Here is a 25830-nt window from a genome sequence, read left to right on the forward strand (position 1 = left end):
TTATGATTTCCTGCTTTTATTTTTACAGTCAAAAATGTAGAAACTGTAAAGAAAACAAATGTTCTCCTGGACTAAGGTAAGAATATTAATGTGTCTAAATCATGCTGAAATTTTTGAACCCATTAGTTTTACATTCTCCTGCGCTACACTGATTTCCTCCAGAAGAGCTGGAAACTACACTTCAAACTTTAATTCAAAATATTTTATTGTATTGTGACACACTAAACTTCAAGCTTTAATTCAAGTTATTTCATCGTATTGAAACAAGAATCTGTATGTGCAGCTGTGTTATAGGCAAGTCTCTATAACCATGTTCTTTCTTAATTCTAGATTTTGTGCAAATGGTTTGTATCTTTGTTGCATGTGTAACCTGCATTTAAAAGTGTGACTACAGTGGGGTTTACTCTCAACCTGCTACTAATTTGCAGCATATTAGACCCCTAAATGTATTAAATTTTATGTCAATACTGTGAATACTCATTACTATATTGAAAATTCCTTGGACAAATTGGATTATCTTCTGCTGAGAATAAAATGGCTTAAGGGAAGAGTCAAAAAAAATAATTCCGAGCATCGAATATGGTTCGTTCATGCACAGAAGCACAGCAGCTGTGCATAGAAATAATTTAGAAATTGTTTGGTTTCCATGGGTTAAAGTACTTTTTCACCAAGAACTGATAGTACTTTGCTTCCTTCTGGATTTTTACTTCAGAATATATCAACATATATATTACAATAATGGTTACTTAATGGTATGAGTCTTATCTCCCATGCTGTCAGTATGACAATATTTTTCTCATCTGCTTTTCATGAATTGAATTACCAGTTCAACCTTTAATTGTACATTAGAATATTTTGAGAAATGAGAGAGAAAAAAATTTCTACCATTGCACACAAATATTAAAACTTTATACATGAAAATTTCCTTGAAAAGGGATATGATTAATTTTACTCTTGGTTGCTTCCTCATACACCTTACTCAGAAGAGCCCCAACACTTGAAATTTCTGGTGTTTGCTGTCAGCCAGCAAACACACAGAAGACTTGTGAATGGCATCAGTCATTAGATTATAATGTCACCACAAATGAGTCAGTAATAAAGTCTTGCTCCTGTCATTGCCTTAACACTATACAGCATATAAATATAAACTCTGATTTTATTGTCTTGCTGGTTTGAAAAAAAAAAAAAAAAAAAAAAACCACAACAGTGGAGTTGCTCCATTAGAGTCAAGTGGTATGGCAGCACACTGATTTAATTTTATCTGCTTGGAACATGTTTAAACTCCCTTTCCTTGAAAATACCAACATTGTTAAACTGGGGAGAAAATAAATCTGATACAGAATAACGCAACACAGTTATTATTCTAATGTGGTATAGTTAACATGTTCAACTGATATTTTTAAAATACTCTGAGTTTTCACTAACAGCGTTCATCTGAGAATTTCAAATGTAAGAAATCTTTTGCATCTCTTAAAAGATCCCTCAAATATTCCATTTCACAGAGAAGTGCACTGTGTCAATTACAGAAACTCTGCAACTTGCAGCAGAATCACGTATAGTGGGTTAGCAGGGGAACTAATTCTATATATAACTGAAATTGTGATGGGAAAACCTGTGTTAACTGAACTGAAATTGAGCAAGAAAGGAGTAACCTTTACTGGAGTGTGTGGCTGTGTCTTGTACCTGTGACTCTTTGCCAGAAAGAGGTCCAATTTTGGAGATGTATTTTAAGGGATGCCTTAAATAAGTCATTGCCTTACTGTTATTTTGGGGCCTTAGGCAAAGAAAAAGAGGTTTTGTATGGAAAGGCTAAAAAAAAACACATAAAAGAAGCACAGGTGTGCTTTTTCTGTAAGCAAGCCAGTTAATCAGAAATCCAAATAATACTTCACATGATGGTAATTTCTGTGGAGGGAATTAATCTACATGTACATTTCCAAAGATCCCTTATTTCTAAAGGTCTCTGACTCTGCTGGCCTTTCTGACCGATTTCTGATTCCTACCTCCTGCCCACCAATACCCAACTTTTGCTTTGAATTCTGTGAGTGGCATTCCTTCAGAATACAAGATATTCATATCTTCTTCATTCCTCTTCCCTTTGCTTTAGGGAGAAGGAGGGAGAGATTTGGGCCTCTGTGCTAGGCAGAAGCAGATGTATGATCCTGTGCAGCTGCGTGCTGCCTGCTGCTGTGTGATGCTCTGAGGCCCTGTGGGAAGTGCCCCGGACTGGACACGTGTGGAGCTGGAGGATAGAGCAGGAGGGGGTGTGGGGAGTTGTGTGGATGTATATTAGTAGATAGGCTTTTAACTCTGACTTGTGATTGCTCTCAGTGTGGGATTCGCAAGGATGCAAAATGCCTTGCCAGTATCTTTTTTTCTGCTTTATTTTTGACTCTCCTTCTCTTGGAAAAAAGCATTTGTAAAAAAAATGGGATTTGAACACCAGGCAGCCAGAAAGATGGGGATGCTAACTTGACTGATGTTTTCTTTTGAAAAACTGGCACATTTCAGCTTTTACCAACAGTGATTATTTTCACTGGAGTTTCTCTATTTGAGCCTTAAGATTTTGTTGCAGCAGATATTCAACCTCACCACAGAGCTATTGCTGCCATAGTTACTGGAAACTGCATTATGCTGTAGCAGCCGCCAGCCTCTGCATCAGCAGAAGTGTTTGGGGAAGAGGGGAGGAGAATTGCACAATAGCATCCCAGAGAGCTGACAACAAAACCGGCTGGAAAAAAATGTGGATTTACAGATGGTTCATTTAGCATGCAACGTGCAAACTTTGTGGAGAGGAAAATGAGATGGAAAAACACGCCGGCAGAATCGGTATAATATGAAAATTTTCTCAGTAATTTATGATTATCTTTAGTTTAAGGTTGGTGTCTTTTTGTTGTAATTTTACTTGCTGTTTTCAAAGGTTTACTTGGAGAAGGGGTAACTGTTGACACTTCTTGCTGCATTTGGTACATCTAGAAATCTGCATGCTTTTATGAAATTCTCTGCAGGGCTGCTTTTCTTTATATGCTGTATGCCAGAGTATGCTGGTCCTGTGAAACCAAGATTTTGTGTATGTCTTGATACCTACAGAAATGAAGCTGTTTCTCTTATGTTTGTCCTGAGGTTATATTAATTCCTGCTAGAACTATACGGAGTGTAGATTGCTTATGAGGAAAAGCAGGAATATGAGCAATAGCAGTCTGAACTTGATTCCTGTATCTCATAGTATTCCAGTAGTTCAAGCCTAAATTTAACAGTATATCTGATTTAACATTAAAGAAACAAGTAATCTCATCTACCTATTACAAAATTGGGCTAAATTCTTATGTTAACTGTATTGATATTCGTTTTTAGTTTAATCATTCAAACATATATTATAAAAACTGATTGTTCTTTGGATTGTATATTAGGTGATTTAGTTATGAAGTGTGTGTGAATCTGTTATTTTCTTTCTGAGCCATTGTCATCTCATTTCTTAGTTTAGTCTGTCATGTTATTTCCAAACCCAGCAAGAGTGTGTTGACATGACATAGCACGTTCAAAGGTAGAAAAGGAGCATTCTGACTTTATGCTCTTGGTTTCAGCAGTTTCTGTGAGAGATGGATCTGTATCCCAAACCAGACAGTCATTTTGCTCTCACAGTCAGTAGTCTCACAGCCAGAGGGAAAACATCTTCTGGCAAAAATGTATTATGTAAGTGGCTCTGCGTGAATTTTTGTTCTCTTTTTTTTCCACTCGAGAAAACTGTCTTTAAGAAGCAGCTTCAAAAAAAGAGTATTTAATGTGCAGTCTGTGTATTCACATCTGTCTTTACTGCCCTGCCTGGAGTTTTTTTTGTACTATTGAAAATTAGGAGATGAAGGAAAGAGACACCGAAAGAACACCAAAACCTGCAATTTGTATATATACATTCAGCAACAGTATTTTATTACAGAAACTAACCTTACAGAGAGAGAATTGTACCAACTAGCTACATCACCTGAACAAAAGCAGAAATAATACTGCAGTGGTTGCTGTGCTGTGTTTGTTTTTCCAAGGTTTAAAGTGAAGTATGGATATGCCTCTGTACTCTGCCTTTCTGGGGTGTAGTCACAGTATGGAACTATGATTAGTAACATCAGTTTGGCCTGCATCATGTTCTGCTCTGTGTGCTAACATACATGCCTGTTGGAAAGGATCTCACAGTTTCATATTAGTTCAGCAAAAAGCCATTAGCACACACATGAGGGAATATGCTAGTGCTGCCGAGAACAGCAAACAGCACGCTTCCACGTGCATTGTCTGCATTGCTTATCTCTGATACTTTATAATGTGGGGGTGGAGTGTGGTTTCAGCAATGTTGAAAAGTATGGGAAAAGCTTGTGACCCTCTCCCAGCTGTAAACGGATGTTACCTAACCACCTCTGCAAGCATTGTTAGGTCTTTGGATTTAAATGAAACACTGAGTTGATTCATATACTTAAATGGTTTGGGTTTCAGTTTGTAAATGGTTTGAACTCTGATAAGTCAATTTTATGGAAAGACTGGCTGAGAGCTAAAAGTGGTTAGGAAGAATGAGGGACATTTTATAAGAGGAATTTTACTTTCTCTAGTTTTAGTAAACAGTTGCAGAACAAGAATTTTTCTCTACTGTTTTACTAGCATTCTTCGCTTTTCACCCTGCTGGCAATGATTTACTCATTTCCCTAATCTCATACAGAATGGTCCTAATAATGATAAATCAATAGAAATCAACTCTTCTGATACTTGACTTCCTGATGTTTGATAATGCTAATGGTTCCTCATCACTTCTCTTGTATGAATGTACTTTGCATCTTTCACACGTGTCTCACACGAAGTGACTTGCCCAAGGTCATGTGAGACCAGTAACAGACTCATATTTTTCAACTTTTATACCATCCTAGGAATCAGAGCCTGTTAGTCAGTTATGTCTGTTAGTAGAACAGATTAAAGACTATCCCATTATCAGAGTATGCACAGAGACTCTGCTAGGTTTAGTGCATAGGCATCCAGAGGCAGTCCTCGCCCTGAAGACCTTGCAGCCCAAGTAGGTGAAAGCACAAAGGTGATGTAACTGCTTCAAAATCAAAGATCTTTTGTCTCAGATCAGTACTTTAACATCCAGAGTATATGGCTGCTCCCTTGGAACATATGGAAAATTACCTCAAGGCTGCATTGAGGAAAAGCCTCCCTCAGAGTTACTATTGAAATCATGGGAACTTTTCCTAAATGGGAACTTTCAAATTTAATACTGTGTTTGCAAAGTGGTTCTGCTTCAGCTAACCAGTCTAGCTTTAACCTCTGAGTTTGCCCCCAGTGGTTGGTGGCATTACAAATACCTGAACAGCTGGAGATTTGTAATCGCCATACGAGCATTTCAGTGCTGCAGTGAAGTGTCAGTTCAAACCTACTTGAGCTGAATGAGAAATGAGGCATCCCATTTCTATTTCCTGGAGATCAATTAAAGTTTATCTAAGAGGAAAAAAATTACAAATCACAGGGTGCTGGCATCTTTGTAGTCAAGCCAAGGACAAACAGATCTTGGAGCTGCCTTTTCTTATAATTTGTTCATATGAGTCACAAATAGGCACAAACCATTTAGCAGATTGCAGTAGCAAAGTTTGTACTCTGTTTTCACTGTGCCAGACAATTGAACAGAAGATGTTCTCCTTCAGTTACTCTCACCAGCATTACATTTAGATAAACATTACAGCAAAACTGAGTTCTGTTTTTCTCGTGAGTGAGAGTCACAGTAATATTGTAAATTATCGAGAATCTTAAAGGTTTTTTGCACTGAGGCTTTCCCCCTGCTTCTTAAGAAAGTGAAATGTATGTTCCATGTAAAGGTACTCCAGAAGATTTGTAGACTTTGGCTGCTTAATTGTTTCTGTATCTGTTTTGTCTACTAAATTAGCAGACAATCAAGTTTTTGCTGTAGAAATGATTGCTTTGAACACATGCTCACAGCTCTAAATAGAGATTTTAAATTATTCCTATGTAACAAAGGTCAAATACTCTTTTCACACAGGTGACCTTGTATTGGTAATGATTTTGCAAACTACATGATGTTTCCAAAGGTTCCCTTTGAAATTTTATTTTGGGGTTTTTTTGACCTTAGGGACTCTTTAGTTTTGGTACCTTTACTCCCTTTAGAAGTATAATAAATACATTGTTTACTTTATTAGTAAAATATATTCAGAACATTTTTTCAAGAGTCAAAGGTTTAATTTTCTGAGATTATATATAATAATGCAGTGTTTAGAAAAAAAACAACAGGCAAAGATCATATATCACCTTTATATATAATCAAACTGTAATGTTAGGAATTTCTTGATGATAGCATGTGGAGAGGTAAAATATATATTTTCAGAGAGTTATTTTAAATATTAAAATATTATGCTAATATTTTAGCATGGATTCTAATATTCTTAGCATGGATTATGCTAAGAATAGATACTACTTTGATCGTTACTCTGTGTGTGTGTATAAAATTTTGGCACACAGTAAGGAGACAAACATCTTGGAGGAGATTGAAAAGCAATTTTTCACAGGTTAGTCACTTTTCTGATCACAATTCTGCTCCAAATATAGAAGCAATAACCCAATATAGTCATTGCATCCAACAGAGAATTTGGTGGTCAAGGTCTTCCCTTGGTGCTGCCAGACACTATCGGTGTAATCTCAACAACGCCTGTAAATATTTCTAGGCTGGAGCTTTCTTGGTCTGAAAACAGGGCAGAATGTTTCTCATTTCTGTAAAGTGCTTTGAAGTACTTGGACGACAAATATTTTATATAGTGGTTATTAAATTTTGTAACTTATAAACACCCCTCCCCAATTTCATTTTTGTAAGACTTATAGCAAAATGAAAAGTGACAATATTTTTAAAATTCTTTTTGCTTTTATCTTTCTGGCAGTGGAATTACCTGCTTCACCACTAGGGCTTTCATGTTCGCTGGTATTTATGACACTTACATGATTGCAGCCTGCTGTGACATGCACATACACAGCTACTTTACCATAATGAGTTTTTGTCATAATACATCCTTATTAGACAAAACAATATCTTCAGTGTTGTCTGTCTTTCTTTAGTAAGATGACTTGTTTTACTACAAATAATATTTGTTTCTGGTTTTAATTCACTGTCAACATTTATAACAGCAGAGAAATAAATGCTGTGCGTGAAGAGTACAAGCAGAAACTGAGAGACCAGGAAGCTTTCCACAGAACACAGATTCAACGACAGCAGCTGTATGTTGAGGATTTAAAACAACAGATTCTGAGAGGACAGATCAAAGCAGAGCGGGAACTAGAAAATGACCAAGCACTAATCAACCAGCAAATCCAAGAAAGTGGGTACCTGCCTCTTCCCCTCCCTCAGTGCCCTTCCATTACTGCATACTTTTATCCTCTCAATGTTTTTGTCCTAGTGCTGCTTTATTTTATGGTGGAACTTTTATTACAGCTTATTACTAGTTTTCTCTTACAGTTGCCTTTCCCTTGAGAACAGTTACTAAGCTCTGATTACCAGGACTAAAGGGCCTCCTTCACAGTGCTCCAGCAGCACTGTTTAATTAGCTCTGCAGGTCACTGCTGGGAGAGAGCACCAGCTACTCCCCTGTGGCATTGAGCCTCTTCTCTTCTGGGCTGATCCCCATCCTGCCTCCCTACAGTTTTGCTCTGCTCACATCTGTAGTGCAACTCTGCCATGTTTATTCCAAAACTGGATCAAAAAAAGAGACTCATGCTTTGGTTCAGATAGGAGTTGTTTCTAGGAAGTTCTACGGTGTGCACAACAGTGATCAGATTTTAAATGGCAAATAGCTATGTCAGAAGGTGAAGCCACAGCATGTTTTGAGAGGTATTTTTTAGTGTCAGTGGCTTCTGGCCCCCAGAGGTGCTACTTTGTATGCAGGCAGCCATATTCAGCAAGATGCTTTGGGAGAGGTTGGGCTTCTCCTTAATGAGTTTATAGACTGATTTGGGAACATTTTCAACCTTGAGATGTTTTTGATCACTGAAATTGAGTGGTTAGTGTTCCCTAGTTTGTCTTCTAGTGAATGATTTGATCCAAGTTTCTTGATAAGCCAAGGGTACCTATATAAAGGCATCATTCCTACCTGGCAAAATCTGCTATTTGCTCCTGGAAGAAGAAAACTTTTGTGAATTTTTGGCAATGTCTCAGACCAAAACTTATGCAGTCAGCTGTCTTTTAATTATGCCAACCACAATGAAGAAGGAAAATTGTTTTGATGGGATACAGCAGCATATGCACAGAGAACAGGAGAGTTCCCCCAAAATACCTTTATTTTGTGGCTCTGCAGACTTGTTCTCTGCTTCCCTTTAGTTCTTCTGTTTTCGTTGTGTTCGTACAAAGCATAGCCAGGCAGGTAGTTTTTGCCAGCCAAATACAATTCTTCACTTGGCAACCCACCAAAGTTCTTCACCTTTTCTGTGCCTTCTGTGGCTCAGCTCCTGACAGAGGCAAGTTTGTGAGCAGAGATTAATTAGCGTCTTAGAACTTGCAGGTCTTTTGCAGGGAAACTGATCTGCCAAATATTCTGCTTGCTAAAACATGCTAAGGAGGACACATCTGGAAATAGAAAGTTGAGAAAAAAGGCTTTGTATGTGAAAGTTAAAAGTGTTATTAAGAAAAATTAACTAACATAATGACTAAAATACTTCCTTTTTATCCATAGATTAACCATTGAGCTAGAATTCCTACTTCTGTGCATGTGCTCTGTGTAGAGTGACCAACGTAAACAGAACAGGAGACTTACTGTGGTAGGGATCACTAATGAATCACGTTTAATAAGATGAGTAGTCACCAAGGAAGTGATGATGACAATGTCTATGCACTAGTGATTTCTTATATTAGGGAAACTTCTAGACCCCCAAATTCTCTCTTGCAGCTTAACTGTGCAGAGCTGCAGGTAGCCCTCATTCATCACATCAGACTTAAATACCTCTTCATTCCTACACCCCTGCATAAGCAACAAAAAGTTGCAGTAAAGGACTGCACATTGAAAAGTGCACAGAATTGAACGCAGGTCTTTTCATGCTTCCGCTGTATTTTAACAACAAAATTGAGGAGATGTTTGAGTGTAATCGTTGAGAAATTGAATGTGTTCTACTTTTTACTCACAAACAATGTCTTATCCACCAGTCTCCTTATCTGTACTGCCAAACCCCTGCTCATACCCTGCAGTTGCTACCCAAGTCCTTAACCCAATGGAGAGGCTTTCAGTTATCAATTAAGTAGAGCAATGATACATTTTCCTTTAAATGGTTTGCCAAGTTTCCACTCTACATGCATAGAAATTCTGTTCTCAAATGATCTCTTGAGGCTGATTAAATAAAGAAACAAGGTAGTAACAAATAAAGTTTTTCCTATGATTTTTACTTTCTTGTAATCTTTGTTTTGTTTACAGACCAGCAGTGGCTTATAAATGAGAATAAACGTCTGGCTGCCCTTCAGCAGCAGCAGAGGGAGTTTGCAGTGCAAACAGAGCCTACGCTGTATGCAGAGGCTGAGGTGCAGAGTAACACTGGGGTGGAAATCTGCCTTTCCCTGTTACAACAGAACAAGAAGAGACTGGTGCAGCTGGAGCTTTTGCGAAGACACTCCTTAAAAAAGGCTGAAAGAAACATAAGGCGGAAAAAGGTCAAATTCCAGCTGGAAAGAATAGTCAAGAAGCAGAAGTTACTGGAAGCCAAGCAAAACCTAGAGCAGCTGGAAGCTAGCTGCTGGCTCAGTGAAGAGTGTGTGAAACAATCCCAAGTCCTAAATGAAAATATTGCTGTATGGTCCTCTTTGGATCACCAATTGCAAAAGAGATGGAAGTCATTGGGTTCAAGTTCCTTGCAGCACAGGCAGCATTTGTTCTGTAACACACATCTGCCCCAGGTACCCAGGTAAGTTAACATCTGCCAATTCCTCTGAGCTTTCAAAAGTAATGTAAATTCAAGGTATTTTCAGTGGCCACCTATAATCCCAAATACCTTTCAATGTATTGAAACAATCCCAAAACCTGCAATATCAGTGAACCTACTATACTGTACATCCCACTGGAGCAGTTTGTCCTTTTCCATTGGGTTTGTACTGTGCATTCCCTATTTATGCCTTTGACATATCTTTCTCAATGTTTTTTACATTCCTCTCTCAAGCCTTTCTGCACTTTTTACCTCTTTGGGAATGCTTTCCAAACTGGCTTAACTCTTGTTATTGAGCTTTGCTCAGGCTGTTGGAAAATACTAATCTCTGCATCATTTTATCTTGATTCAGATCAAACTCTTCCTTCAGAATATTGGTATCTTTGGGGTGATTATGGATTGGGCTTTTACACTGGCCAGCCTTTCTCAAGCTAACTAAAGATCTCTATGCAATGCTAAAAAGTTGTGGTGCTAGGGTGTTTATCACAGCATGGTCCTTTGCTGTTTCTACAGCAGGAAATACTAAACTCTGCTAGGTGGATTTCTGTGACTTAGAACTATCCTTTATGTTTAATTAATGTTTACAGCTACTTGAGCCTACAGAGACTCAATACCAAGCTATACATAGCATCGAGCTATTCCTTTGCATGCAGAGCATATTCAGGATAGCAAGGAGATTGTGTAGCTACTGACAGAATTTAATTTTTTTTTATCCCCTGCTAGAATTTGCTTTTGAAAGGCATTAAGATTGTTGCTTCGTGAATTGTTACTCTTAACTGCAAGACATTACTGAGGTGGAAATGTTGTTAAATACATTATTCAAGCATGGATTGGATTTTATTTCTTCTTTATTTCCACAGCTGTTTGCTGAAGAGGGAGTCTCTCTCAAAGTTATCTACCTCACCAAATATTGATCAATACTGTGAAGGCAGTACAACGGGGAGGTTGTCACCTGTAGAATACCTTTACAGAAGTCGTGAAGACATTTCTGAGAGTGACGACCTTAATGATGACAAGGGGATCTCCTTTTCGGTCCAGAGGCAGCTAACTGAAAAACCATCTTCAACTGGAAATAAAAAAGTAGCAGAAAAAGACTCTAATGATTCAGCTATCATGGCTTGTATCAATAAAAATTATCAAAAAATTGCAAAATTGGATGACAATCCAGGGCAAGCTGGATCTCAAAACCAGACCTCTGAAGACTCCTCTCCTGATCTTTTTAAGGAGAAAGATGAGCCTAAAACCTTTATTACAGGGACAAGAATGACAAAATCAAAGTTGCTAGGAGATTTAAGTCAGCCTGCAAGTAGCAATCTAGCACAAAATGGAGCTCAGGTATCCAATAAAAAGATTAGAATGGATATCAATGGAAAAGGCCACAGGTCTTCTCCAGAAAACTTTCCTAAACAAGTGAAGAAAACTGTGTATGGAAACCCATCGGTGCACCTAAACCAAACTTTCATGAGCTGGAGGACAGAGCCAAATTCAGCCTTGCCAAGTCATGAGAAATCACCAGTGGAACAGAAAGAATTTCTGATGGCAGCCACATCAGTAGGAAATCTGACTAAGGTGAACTCACAGGCACCACTTTCTTTTGTTGAAAAAAAGTGGCACAGTGCTGAGAAGCTAAGTGCTGGAGTGTCCAAAACAGCCACAGATGTGCTGGGGAACTGGCAAGAGGATGACGAAAATGAGATTTCTGATACTGACAGTTCCTATTCTGTAGATTCTCTCTCCTGCACTTATGCAAAAGCTTTCCCAGAGAAACTGAAACAAGAAGATTTTGACAGAAATAAATGTCCTGCCAACCCAGAAGATTCTGAGAGTGATGACAGTCAAATGTCACAAGACTCTCTGGTAGAAAAGGAAAATAAAGCAAAAAAGCAAAATGCAAGCCAATTTCACAAGTTAAAGATCCATCATGAGCCAGCTAAGCTTTACAAAAGCAGAACTGAACACCATATTTCATCTTTTGTGACATCATATGCATCTCGTAGGAACCTGGTAAAGGCTGAAAGAAGCTTTTCTCTGGATAGTTTAGCTGATGGAGAAGAGATGCCAGCAGAAGATCTGGTAGAAGAATCCAAATCTGATTCATCTGATGAAGTGCCAACAGAGATTTTCTGGAAGTTACAAACTCCTAGATTACCAGCTATACAGATTGAAGAAGACCACGAGTCCAAGACCTGCAATAGAGATACAGAAGGAACAAGTTACGATCTGAAGCTGAGCAGTTCCTTTTATTTGGACACTAAGCCACAGCCTGCTTTGAGTAATGCTTGCAAGCAGTTGCTGAAGGGGACAAAAGTCTCCTTTGTAGAACAAGAAAGGTGTCCTAATAAAAGACTGTATTATGAAAGTGAAAATCCTTTGCTTACTAATGATGCTTGGCTTTCCTGTGACACAAAGGTTGACATCAGCAGCCCCAGAATAACAGCACCTTCTTCCCATGAAAATTTGGAATTTCAGAAAGCTCATCTGTGTTCTTTGAGCAAACCAGACCTTTGGCTGAAGAAAGATGATCTAAAGCAGTCAGCTGCTGAAGTTTCTTTTGTTTCTGGCTCTAAGCAGATTCACAGCATTACTCACTTATCACATCGTGTAAATGAAATAAACTCAGTTTTCTCCTCTGACAAATCGGAAGTACCTTTACCTGAAACAACAACTGCAAGGAGAGTTTCTGAGAGTGGATCATTAAATAAGATTCTTAAAGAATGGACAAACTCTAACGAAAATTCATCCTTGGAATCTCAAAATGTTATGTCCTCATTTGTTAGCTCAGTAGGACCAGGTTCTTCTTTTGTTCCTACTTCAGCAAAACATGATTATTTTAAACATTCAAGGTCATGTCATCCTGAACAAGAACAACTGGATGAATTAACTACTTACAGGTCTACCACTGAATGTACACAAACATTCAGCTGTTTGGAAAGCAAATCCACTGCAGACTGCTTGTCACTGGTATCTAGGAAAGAGGAGGATTCTCTCCCCACAACTCATCCAGAGCTGCCAAAAGATCACACTCTGCAAAAAACACCTTTTGTCTCCGTGTTGCCTGTGCAAACTGTGGAGCAGAGGAATGTCTGTTTAGATGCAGATTTAGAAGATGATTTCTTGAGAACTTTTTCAAAAGATGAGCTTGACAATGACTATAATAACTTGATGGCAAAATCAAGTGTGACAGATTCAGGCAGGGGAAGTGCATCTGTCAGTGCATCTGCTGCTGAATCTTCTATGGGACTTGCTCATAATATGACCTCAACACAGACATCTGCAGTAAAACACATCCAATTTGGAAACCATGGGCAGCTTTTACCACTACAAAAAATACCAACATGTTGTGATGAAGGTTTCTTTCTCAGTGACTTAGCAAATAAGAACTGCTCTCTAGTAAGCAACTATGAGTTTCAGACACTGGTTGGACATGGAGCAGAATCAACTGCTAGAGAATGTCTCCTCAGCTCTGGGGAGAGTAATTTGGAAACAATGCAAGAAACAGATTATGAACAAATATCTGCAGAAGACATAACAACAGAGACAGATTTTTCCTCACAGGAGACAACATATCAATGTCACCCTTTAGCTGTTGCTGCCAGTGCAAGTTACGGCCAATCTGCAACACCAGTAGAGATGTCTGAAAAAGAGATAATCTGTATGGAAACAAGCACAGATAGTTTGGCAGAGATTGTGCCAGAGGTGCCTTCATTCATAGGTCACAAAGAATACGAATCCAAGGATGAAGACTTGTCTTCACTGAATCATTATGAATTCAAACACAAACCTGTTTCAAAGGATTACTCCCACGAGTGTGCTCTAGCAGACAGTCAGGCAAGTTGCTTATCCCAGCAAACTTTAGAAAAGTCTACATTATGCACTGATAATATAAGAGAAGAAAGCAGTGAAAGCAAAAAACACAATGCCTTGAATTCTCAGGCTGTAGTTCAGAAAGAATTTTCATCCAAATACGAAAACTTAGTGGTAAATGAAGTAAGTTATTTCATAGTGAATGTAAATGGGAAAGACACTAAGTCCTTTCCTGCTGCTATTTGTGAGACTACAAATGATTTTCTCCCAGAATCTAATTCAAGCACATTTTACAAAACTTCAATGAAAGCTAGTCTTTTTCAAAGTGCATCTGAGACTGAAAATTATGATAAACTGTTGGAGCAGGTCACAATGGTGAAAGGAGATTGTAATGCTACATCTAGTCTTACTGTGGAAGTCAATGCCACAGAAAGTTGTTCTGATGTATGTTCTGGCTGCCTTTGCACAACATGCTCTTCAAAATCAACCGAGCAGAAAAACAGTACACATAAGACAACTGACATTTCTGTGGAATTTGATGCCACCATTCTCTTGGAAACAGAAACACAGAACAAATCTTTACTGGAATCAAGAAAAGAGAAAGAAGCCTTTTTTGAAAATGATTGCCCAGAGGACATCTTTCTTGTTGAAGATGATGTAAATTCAGAGTTGGGAAGGGTATTTGAATGCAACACAAAAGCATCGGCTACCATTTCTCAAGAGGAGAGTTCATATATAAATAAAGAATCCAAATTTTTAAGAAACTTAGAAACTGATCCAGAAGAAACCATAGCTCCTTATCAGAATACAGAGGCAAACAGTGATGCAGAAATAATTAACCAGTTAACCAGTAGTGCAATCAACTTAGAAAAAAATATATTGGAAATTAAACCCAGACAGATTGAAAGTTTACCTGACAATCCAGAAGCCAAAGTCCAAAGTGTAACTGAAGACAGCAGTGGAAAGGATTTTAAAGACATTAGTGTATCTCAGAATCCAAAGAAACCTACTGATATTGTAGCTTGTGAAGTTCAATGTGAGTTTAATACAAATCTGTGCCTGATGCATGAAGAAGTGGACAAAGACGAACTGCAGGAAGCCAGCACTGAGGTAGAACATACTGAGGAATCAAAAGCACTCCTGCATTCTGGCAGCCAACTTGAAACAAACAGCTTTTGCCAAAGAGAAAAAAGTGAGAAAACAGAAATAGGTATTTATTCACCAGAGTTTTCTGTTGCTCCCAAAACCACTCCTTCAGCTGCGTGTTCCCACACAACAGATATTGCTCAGAATATTTCAGGGTTCCTTGATACTTGCGAAGGGCTTGTACAGACAAATAGAACAACAGAAAATGTAGCTGCAGCTGTACTAATCACAAGGAGGCAAGCAAATATTTTAGAAAAACTTGAAAATGAAGAACAAATAAGTTCTAACAATTCAACTGAGTATTGTGTACCAAACTGTTTGCCCCAGGAAGACAAAGTTAATGAATGTGAAATGACTGGGAGTGAAAAAGAAATTACTGTGACACACACCAAGGAGCTGGTTATTACAAGGCAAGAAGACATATGCACAGATGAAAATGTTTTATTTACTGAACAGTTTCCAGCTTTGCATCAGATATATTGTGACAGAGATGTCAAAGAGGAAAGTTTAAATCAGTTTAAGATCCCTGAAAGATACCTGACAGCTTCGGAACTAGAACAGAATATACTGTTAGAGAATGATTCAAGATACCATGATCCTACTGAAATGAGTGAAGATGGTGACTCAGCAGACTCTGTTACAGGAATAACATGTCCTGAGACAGGAAATGTAGTTGACTCATGTGAATATTCAGTTGATGATAGTGCTGGTAACAACCAATACAGAATTGAACAAAAATCTGCAAGTCTCGACAGACATACATATACGAGTTGTGTTATGCAATCTCCTGAGCACAGCATTTTGGAAAACCTGAATGCAGGTATTGTTAGAAAAAGACCTGATATTTGTGAGCTGGATCCAGTAGGCTCTAGAGTTGAGGAGGAGAAAGTGCTTTTGGTGAAGCTAGTACAAATGGCCAAATCAGACAAACAAAAGCAGATGTTTACAGAAAACACAGAGGAGGTAGAACTGATCTTTTTACAAAACCCAGATGAACTATTCCCTGAAAACAAAGATAGCTACCAAAAGACACATGATGACAGCAGATTAAATGAAATCTTAAGAGAAAACCAGTGGGTGTCTACCAGCTTTTCTAGAAAGAACGAAGACATCAGCAAGCAACAAAATCCATCAACAACACTGATGTCTACAGAAAAAAACCAAGAACTTCAAGACTCCCCATGCCTGTCTGTAAATCACGTTTTATATCTTGGAGGAAGTGATGATTCCCATCTTGTTCAAGATGTTCCCACTGCATCGAAAGGACATACAAAATCATCTAACAGCAGTCTTGGAACTGGAGCTGTTCTGCCTTACTATGAAACATTAATGGAGAGTGAAGTTGGTGTCCATACGTCTGTTACAGGCAACAAAATGGGAGAAGACAAACATCTTCCAGATAAAATGCAAAGTAAGAGTGTAGCTTTTTCACAAATCATGACCACACAGGAGAGGCAGGAGGAAGAATTGTTTGTAGTTAAAAATGCACCTGATTATGCCATATCTGCACAACATGTCAATGAGAGCAGCTCTTTCACTCCCTACGGTGCAGGTGGTCCTGAGCCTGAAACTGTTGTACTTCAGCAAACAGCCAAAGGAAACTCATTTTCCTTGGAAATATTAGATTCTTCTGAAGATATTTTTCGGGATGTTAACAGTGCTCATGAAGAACACAGTATGGATTTAATGGTTAATAAACTATTAAATGACTGTCTTAATTCCAGGGAAGATACAGCTCAGGAGGAAAAGGATACCAGTGTGCCTGATTCACTGCTCTTGGATAAATCAAACCTGCTTTCTTCTTCAGAGAAAGAAGTGATGGAAGACATAGGGATGGGGAAAATGCATTCTTTACTAGAAATCTCTACACCAAAAATCTTTCACAATATTAATACAACTCAGGTAGTAGTTCAGTCAGGGAGTTCATCACTGCATGATGAGGAGAAAATTTTAAACACAAGCTGTCCTACAGCAAACAGTAAAACTGAAAATGCCAAGTTTCCTGCTGTAGCTGGATATCAGCATGAGCCTGGAAAAAGTCAGGAGCATGAGACTTCTGAAGAGTGCTGCATAGACCAATCAGGCCATGCTGTTTCTGAGAATGCTTCAGCCCTTTCAGAGGGCCTGAACAAGTCTCCAAGGGAAAATTCACATTATAGTAAAGAGTTTCTAAATTATAATAGGAGCTTGGGTGCTTCTGAACATTCTCCTGGTCTTCTGAATTGTGCAGCATCATCTGCAGGTAGTTTGATTGCCAGCAATGGAGACAAAACCGAAAATGATGCTATTCTCTCTGAAGAAACAAAATACTTTGAAAGTGAATCAACTGATTTAAATGTTTTTGTAACTTCTCCTGGTGTTTCTCAAAAAGGAGATGAAAAGGAAAATAATTCTGCAGTGGCAGAGGTCACATATGCTCAGAATAATAAACTCCCTGCAAAAGTGGGAACAAATCAAACAGAGAAAATTATTCAAGGTTATTTCCAGAATTGCAGTGACATAAAAGAAAATAAAGTTCATGAGTACTCAGAACACAGCAGTAACACTAATGGTGTGACTGTACCAGAATCAGGCTTGCTTGCTTCCCAGAGCCAAGGGCAGACTGGCAGTAATGAATCAAAGTCTCTTTCTTCCTACTCAACAGAAGAAACTCCAAATGATACACCATTTCAAAGCTCCAAGAACTTCAGTGCTTTTAACACATCTTGTTTACTTGAGGACTCAAAATCTCTAATATTTAGTCAGCTTGAGGACTCGCTCCAGGATACTTTTTTGACTGAGAAAGTGACCTCCAGTTCTGCAGACATGTGCTCTGTGAAAGAAGATCTTTCCCGAGCATTTGCAAGTGTCAATTACCCATCCTCAGCAGCATTTTCAGAATCTTCTTTAACTGCAGATATAGGCCATGGTGAAACTGGCACATATGATATTCCACATTTAAACATATTGAAACATTCTCCATTTGCTGTTTTTCAAATACAAGACACTCAGTCTGATAAGGCGGTTGTATTTGATGAGCCAGTATGTGCTTCAAGAAGTATTTTACTTTCTCTTGCAAAAGAAAATAGGCATTGTCCAGTGTCAGACACAGAGTGTAGTTCATGTAAAAATTCCGCTGGGGATGTGGAACCTGTATATGGAAGTAATCGTAAAAAAATCGACAATGATACAAAAGTTGATCAGCATCACTGGGATAAGGTTCTACCACAAGAAGCTTGCACAGAACACACTGAAAAAATATTAAGGGATAATCCTCTTTTATTACCATCGTTACCTTTTTGGGATACTGAAAGGGCAATTCTTGTTAAGGAGGGACAAATGAGAAATATCCTTAACAGAAATGAGGAAGAATTGCATTCAAATACTGAGGCTGAACATCTTGCAGTAAAGACAGAGCAAACAAAAACATTAAGTAGAGAACCTGCTGAAAAGCAAACTAATGTATCCTCAAATTCTTCAAATGAATTAATAGGCTCAAAAGTTACAGCGTTTGAAAATCTGTATCCAGGAGATGTTGCAGTGGCTCCTGAATACGCCTGCAGTTCAGTTAGTCCAGCATATCCCATACACAGCAGAAGCGCTGATCCCAGGCACCTGTGTGACACTGTCTTGGGATTTGAAAGAAACCCTGCAGATCTGCAAGATAATTGTCAGTATGTGCCTACAGGTGAACAGACAGAACACATACCAAATAGAACAAATCCAGGGAGTAGAAAAGAGATTTTACTTTGCAGAAGTAAGACAGGTTCAAGTGTTGATAGCCCTGCTGATGATGCTGATGTAGACAATTGTTCAACAACTGGAGACACTATAACGAGGAATAAAACTGCAAAATCAGAAAGACCAAAGTTTTCTGTAATAAGTAATGAAACTACCTCCATAAAGTTTTTGCCAGAAAACCATGATTTGCCTCCTCAAGAATCTAAAGTGGTGCAACTTAGGAGCAAAAGATCATATTCTACTACACGGAATACAAAGAGCTGTAAACAAAGTGAACACAGACCTTATTTACAAAGTCACAGAGTATCAGCCCCAGCTATTGCTGTTTTCTCTGATACAGAATATACTTTGGAAGCTTCATCTAAGGCAGATCCTTTGTTGTATTCTGCATCTAAATCACTACAAGATTTAAATATGAGTGTAGAGCCTCCATCACCAACTGAAGATGATCTTTATGGAATTGAAAGATTTTCAAAGCAGGAATCAAAGAACTTTCTAAAGGTTAAATTTAAACCCAGATTTCAGCAAAGAATGGCACAAACTAAGAAGTTTGCAAACTGTGATCCCAAAAATATACAAAATTTTGCAGGAAGAAGCCAAAGCAGCCAGTCTTTAAAAGACTGCACTACTCAATCTCCATCATGCTTACTGCCCACAGCTCACAGTTCTGTGGGTGCAGAAGTAAATGTCCATTCAAAGAGTAGTTCTGTAGTTCAGTGTAGTGAAGGTAAAGGTGAAGAAGGTGGATACCAGCCAGATTTAATTTTGCAAGACAATAAAGATGTAATCCACTTTAGTTCAAGTGATATCAACCCATATATTCACTCATGGCAACAAGATGGATCATGCAAGATTGGCTGGAAACAGTATGTTTTTGGAAGTGCAAGTGATGTCTCTTGCAATCAAATTCCTTTAAATATGGAAAATCATAAAGTTATGAGATGTTCCAGTGCAGACAATGGATTGAATTCTCAAAATTCTCCTTTTCATTCTCATCTAAGTTCATATGCTACAGCAAAAGTTTTATCAAGCACTTTAAGTAGCATTGAAGGTCTTCAAGGATGGGACAGTGTCAGACAAGACTTTCAGTCTGCATATTCGAGTGACAGTACCAAGCAGTATAGCAACATATCCAGTGAAACACTGGAAAGTAATTCAGAAAATAACACTGCTGGATTTGAGAATCCTTCTGCACAACCTGGTAACTCTTCAATGCAGGTTGATGAAATTGTACTCTTATATCCTTCTGAGACTGAAAGGTCTTCTAAAAAAATACCAGGGATTACATGTGAGCAGGGAACACAAACAGCAACTACAGGAAGGTATAAAAGGCAGAGAAGACATCAGAGAAGCTATACAGATGTTTCTGCAAAAAAGGAGGAAAGAAACAGAGATTTATTTCTTCAACCTTCTTGGACAAGCATGCAGAACCTGTCCATGCATCTATCACAGCTTCTGCAGAACACTTCTGAGTTGTTGGGAAACCTCTCCCAACAGAGTATTATAGATAATGAGCAGAATGCCACAATCAACCAAAGAGGAACTGAAGATGCTGTAAAGGCTACTAGATCAGATAGCTGCACTCAGACTACAGCAGATATAGGCACTCAAACTGAGACTTTGGAAGAACCTCAAAGCAAACATGAAGAAAAACAAGTGGAGGCAAAAATGGAAAATGAATTGAGAGCAGCTCAGGCAGTAAACAACTGTAAAGAAATTGGTGCAGATACAGTAGGAAAGATTCCCGAAAGGAAAGAGGAAGTGCTCTCTCTTGAAGAAAGAACAAAAGAACAAACAGGGATGAAAAGTCTGGGCAATCCTGACTTCCATGACAGTCTTGACAGCATTTTGGAAGACTCCTTTATGCATCTGCCTCTTTTATCCAGAACCTCCGCTCCTATCTTACATTTTCAAAAACCATTGTTTAATGCAAAGCAGAAGGATACTTTCACTAGTGCCAGAGTTTCATCTCTCACATCATCTTTGCCAAGCTCAGGGCAAGATGATTCTTCGTGCACTGTAGTTAGCAGCCCTACTAATAGCACCTCTTACTCTCCAACATCTTACACTCAAGATAAAAGAAGTGTCAATGAAACAGAGGCTCCAGCAGAAAGAAAATTTTGTTACAAAAATACCCTGCTAGTAGATAGGGCCTCTTCCCCTATTCTTACTCTTAGTGCTAGTCCCAACAGCCAGACTGCTTTTAGCAAGTCTGTCTGCACTATTAAGGAACGTCTTGGATATTCCAGTGTTGCTTCAAGTCCCCTTCACAACCAGAGAAAGCAGAGGGCAGTTCCACAGTCCAGCATGCACCCTCATGTAGACAATTTTTCACAGACAGAAACAGAGAGTGATTCAAGCGCTTCTAGAGAACATAAGGGCATAAGAAAGAAATCCGGTAGTTTCTCAGGTAAGAAAGCAGCCAATGAGCTTTTAGGACAGGATGATTCAAAAGACTTGGAGCAACAGCACAGACTGATGGTTGACACCCACACTACCATTTGTGCAAAGCGGCTGTATCACTCTAGCAGTACGTTGGAGGTGTCGGGCCACAGTGAAGTTGTAACAGGTGATGTCAGAGACCACGGTTCACTGGCACATTCGCTTCGTTGTATGTATGTTACAAGGGGAGGAAGAGGTTCTTCAGCAGGAATCGGACATGAAAAGTATATTGAGAATTCTGATACTGCTTTGATTCATAACTACTCATCTCCAAATGCTGATTTATTTTTTAATCAAAAAATTAGTGCCACTTGTTCAAGTAAGACAAATGCTGGCACATCCTCAGAACCTGTGGTAGAAGCTTCTTCTCTACAATTTCATGATTTCTTCTGGAGGAATGAAAACAGCTGCCCTCCCGCACTCTCTGATGTGAGTGATGTGCAAACTTCCTTCCAAGACGACAATACAGGTTTTGTCACTGAAAGTGAATGTGACACTGAAATTCCTCTCAACAAAAATAGTACTTTTGCAAAGCCATACAGGCCTCGGAGCTACAGTCTTCGTGACTTACCCATACACAATAAATTTAGCAACTGGTGTGGTGTTAAGGGCAGCCCTCCTCCATCGTTACTCAGCTTGAGTGGCAGTGTGACCGATTTACGAAGTCAGGCAGAAAAGATGACTAGAAGCAAACAAGCAACAGAAATGGAAGGGAAATCCCAGCCTTGTGACAGCAGGAGCAGAGAGATTGAGAGACTTCAGAGAGAGCGTGCCCAGATCATGTCTGGCATTCACCTGGATCTGCATCAGCACCCCCTCACAGTGGAACTGACCGAAGCAAAACTCAATTATGGCATTGGGGAAACAGATGCCCTGCTGAGGGTCCTTCAGAGTGGAAATGCAGATGATACAGTGGCAATTCCAGTGAAGCAGCAACTTTATGAAAGGTAAACTGCTTAAAGTAGTGTTGTATTAAGTATTTTGAATCCACTTCATGTAACTTAAATAGCATTTAGTAATGAGCACTTAATCACTTCACTTAATGAGTGAAGTATATGTGAAGAGATATAGTATTAAGCTTATTTTATAAATCTTTAAGTAATGCATTTAAGACAAAATTTTGGGGTTACTTCAAGAAAACAGGGAAAAGCATAAGATTAAGTGTAATTTGAAACTTGTGCCACTCCACTCTTAAAATTTCTAGTAGCTGTAAGCATGTGTACCTGGTGATCATGGGAATATATTTCATTGATTTATTGCAATGTAAAATAATTGATACATCCTATTTATGGGGATATCTCATTCATTCTTCTGTGAATAAATGCTGCAGTATGAATAAACCAAATAAAATTTAACCCCCCATAAATATGCAAAATAAATAATTTAAATCAAGATCCTTGATTCTTGCAATTGATTGTAGAATTCAGGTTAGGAAAAGGTTGAAACAAAAAATTTACCAGCTCCCACATTAATCTCCATCCTCAATTTGTCTCTCAACCATTACCAACAGTAACCAAGACCCTCTCGTGCATTTCCTGCTGTTAGAAAAGCAGTTTTAGAATTTCTGCATCATCTGTCAGCATGTGGACAAAGGAGTATTAGATGGTATTAGATTCTTATAAATTTTTACATTACAAAGCTACCTAATATTTAAGTGCCTTAAAAAATCAGAAAACGTAACTTTGCAGGGTGCATTTTGTCACTGCAATCACGTTTCCCTAACAGACACATGAGAGCTATTGAAACTTTGAGGAAGGAAAGAGAAAAAAGGCTGCAGAGATACCAAAGAAGCCGAAGTCTGAGTCCTCAAAAGCATTTGAGTCTGTTCCAGACTCTGGATCCAAGCCAGAGGGATCTAGATCTCCCTAGCAGACGCCGAGAATATCTGCAACAGCTGAGAAGAGATGTGGTGGAAAATACCAGGTAGGGCATTAGAAACCTCTCTTTTGGCCTAATGTTCATTAGCAGTGTTCACAATGGGTGCACATTGTTACTGACATCCAAGACTTCCGTGGCAGAATTCTCAATATGAACACATTAACCTTTGGGATAGAAAGTGTTTTCAGGAAAAACATGTGCCTGATTAAAAAAAAAAAATTAATTAAAATGTTGTGTCTAGTTTTATTTAAGTAACAAGTGTCCATAACAAGTGTCTAATTTATTATATGTATATGATGCGGATAGCCAAGTATTCAGTCTGGACTGATTGGAGACCAATCTGTCCTCTTAATACTTCACTAACTTAAAAGCCACATAGAATTCAGTTTCATTTCAGTTCAGAAAAGTTCTGCAACACTTCACCATTTAGAATTTCAGTTTCTCATTCCCCACCATATCCCCTAACAACTTTTGCTTCCTTTGTGGTCAAGAGATAGTTATTTTTCCAAAATAACTCACATGTGATATGCCAAAGCCCTGACCTTAGATCATATGAAGAGCTGACTTAGAAACCAGTGAAATCACTGCAATAATCTGAGTGGTAAACTGGACTTGCAGTCTGAGTAGTTTTCCAAGGCTAATGTCCACTCAGCCTTTAGTAAGCAAAGAGAAACTTTTTGGAGGCCCATGTGGTGAGTTTCACTTGTTTTTCTGGCAAACTTTCCTGTTCCATGGTGAAATATGGTTTTCTCACGGTATTTTGTAGGGGTGACAAAATTTCCTGTAATTATGTATGTTTCCCCTTACTTGCCTATTTTTACAGAGTTCAAGAACCAAAAAGAAGAAGCATTCAGCATCCTTCAGACATTGAACTGTTGCTCCGAGACTACCAGAGGGCACGAGAAGAAACTAAAACTGAAATTGCACGAGCAAGGGACAAACTTCGGGAGAGAGCAGAGCAAGAAAAAAGACGTATAAGGGAACAATTATTTTCTCAGTTACAGAAGGTGAACATTATATCAAAAGCATAAATAATCTTGACGTTCTCGGTATTTTCTTTTTATGTCATTTTTATTTGGTCTTCTGGGCTAGCATTGAGTAGTAGCATTGAGTAGTAGCATTGAGTAGTTGCATTGGTAAGGTAAAATCTTCAGTCTTTAACAACTACATTTGACCAGGAAGTTAAGTCAGGGGATTGAGAAGTAAACAAAGAGCAAAAGCTGGGACTGAAAAGAGATCTTTTAAAAAAAAAAAGGTTTTTCCTCTTAGAAACATCCTAGCATTGGTTTAATAGCCTGGACTCTTGTATGTGAAGAATAACAACAGCAAAAGCTGCATCTTCCCAGATTGCCTAGTTTTGCAAGGTGATTCACTCTATGGATTATATAATCCTAGTCTTTCAAACAAGCCTGCTTATATAATACTTTCTGTAGGGCAACTGTTTTTGTCAACACTCCTTGAAAGAAACTGGACTTCTTTAGGTCACTCCTCTTTCATCTTTCAGGCTGTTATCACTGATTTGACTAGCTGCTGTGGACAGAAAGTTTTGTGTGGGTTTGTTTGTAATACTGTGATACCTATTACAGGAAGAAGCGAGGCTGAAGACTCTTGCAAGTACAAGCACTTTATGTACAGACTCCAGCCTCAGCCTCTCCTCTGGCCCAACATCTGGTTACAATAGCAGTAATACTGCTACATATACTGCAAGTAACTTCAGCAGCCGGGAAGGGCAGGTGAGAAACCACGGGTCTGTGAGATAGATGTCTCCAGATGCTTCAACAATAGAGACATAATGCAGGAACAGAGACCTTTTTCGAGATGGTTTGTATTCTGTCACAGCTACTGAGCAGCACAAGTTTGCATCACGAGTACACAGATGAGTGACATGGGGTGCAGGGAGCATTACCATTAATTGCAAAGGACACTCACACTTTTATTTTTCCGTGGGGTTTTTTTGTAACACATAGATAAAAATAAAAAAGTCATTATTGTCAGTAATGCCACCCTCTGTCAAATATTTTAGAAACAACAAGCCTTTTCTTGTGATAAACCTGATAGAATCTGATATTCTCAGTGTGCCTCCCTCAATGATACATGCATTGCCTTAAGAATTTCTGTGTGTTAACATGGACTTTCCTGAAGCTACTTTTGAAGTATGCATCTGTGCTAGCTCCTTACATTTTGATTGCTAAATTTCCTGAGTCAAGGTATCATTTCATAACCAGAGGAAAGGCAAAGGTGTTACCTTGTGATAAAGAGAAGCTTCCCACCTTGTAAGGCAGATTTGCTACTAATATTCCACTGTTTATGTAACACAATTTATTTTTCCCTGTTCACTCCAAAAGCTCCCACTTCTGCACTTTCTTTCTTAAATCAGGTTTCTTCTGGAAATACATTGGTTTCAAGAGACACACGAGGTCGTTCAGCTGTTAGAAACAGTCAGCTTTATATGTTAGAGCAACTTCAGAAGGATTCAACATTTGGTAAGTATATCATACATCTGCTTATGTCTGAGTTGTATCCCAAAGCCTAATGACATTTGTCACTTATGCAAATCAAAATCTGATTTGACCCTAGGTATTTTGAGGATGTCCTTACCATTACATGACTTCAGAAAAATACCATTAACCAGTAGCCAGAGCCTGCTTAGAATTTATTGAAGAAGTAAATAGTGATTTGTTCCCTCTAAAACTGGTCTTTTGATGTTGTTACATCAAAGTACAGCGTTCTGAGACAATGTGAGGATAATGCTGCAAATGAAGGAAGGAAGCACAGGGGGGCTAAAGCTGCAACGACTATAGAATTGTACATACAAGTTCTTATTTTTAGCCTCAAGACTTAAGTTGCCTATTCTTCCTTAGGTTACTTTATTTTCTTATATGTGGTAAAAATTGTTAAAACTTGAGT

At 38.5% G+C, this 25830-nt stretch overlaps 1 protein-coding gene across 2 annotated transcripts in view; it reads left to right on the top strand.

Moving 5' to 3' along the window:
- STARD9 (StAR related lipid transfer domain containing 9) overlaps positions 1-25830 on the top strand; it is a 100962-nt gene that overhangs the window by 69383 nt on the left and 5749 nt on the right. Inside the window, exons 21-28 of one of the 2 annotated variants that reach the window (XM_032689744.1) lie at positions 29-76; positions 7162-7352; positions 9432-9915; positions 10794-21992; positions 22771-22968; positions 23747-23930; positions 24510-24656; positions 25301-25406. In XM_032689744.1, the coding sequence (XP_032545635.1) occupies positions 29-76; positions 7162-7352; positions 9432-9915; positions 10794-21992; positions 22771-22968; positions 23747-23930; positions 24510-24656; positions 25301-25406 (12557 nt within the window). Of the gene's footprint in view, positions 1-28; positions 77-1924; positions 2879-7161; positions 7353-9431; positions 9916-10793; positions 21993-22770; positions 22969-23746; positions 23931-24509; positions 24657-25300; positions 25407-25830 lie in introns of those variants that run through there. The other variant, XM_032689745.1, reaches the window with a different exon arrangement.

This window comes from Chiroxiphia lanceolata, chromosome 6 (assembly GCF_009829145.1).
Source record: "Chiroxiphia lanceolata isolate bChiLan1 chromosome 6, bChiLan1.pri, whole genome shotgun sequence".
In the NCBI taxonomy this organism is placed as follows: Eukaryota; Metazoa; Chordata; class Aves; order Passeriformes; family Pipridae; genus Chiroxiphia; species Chiroxiphia lanceolata.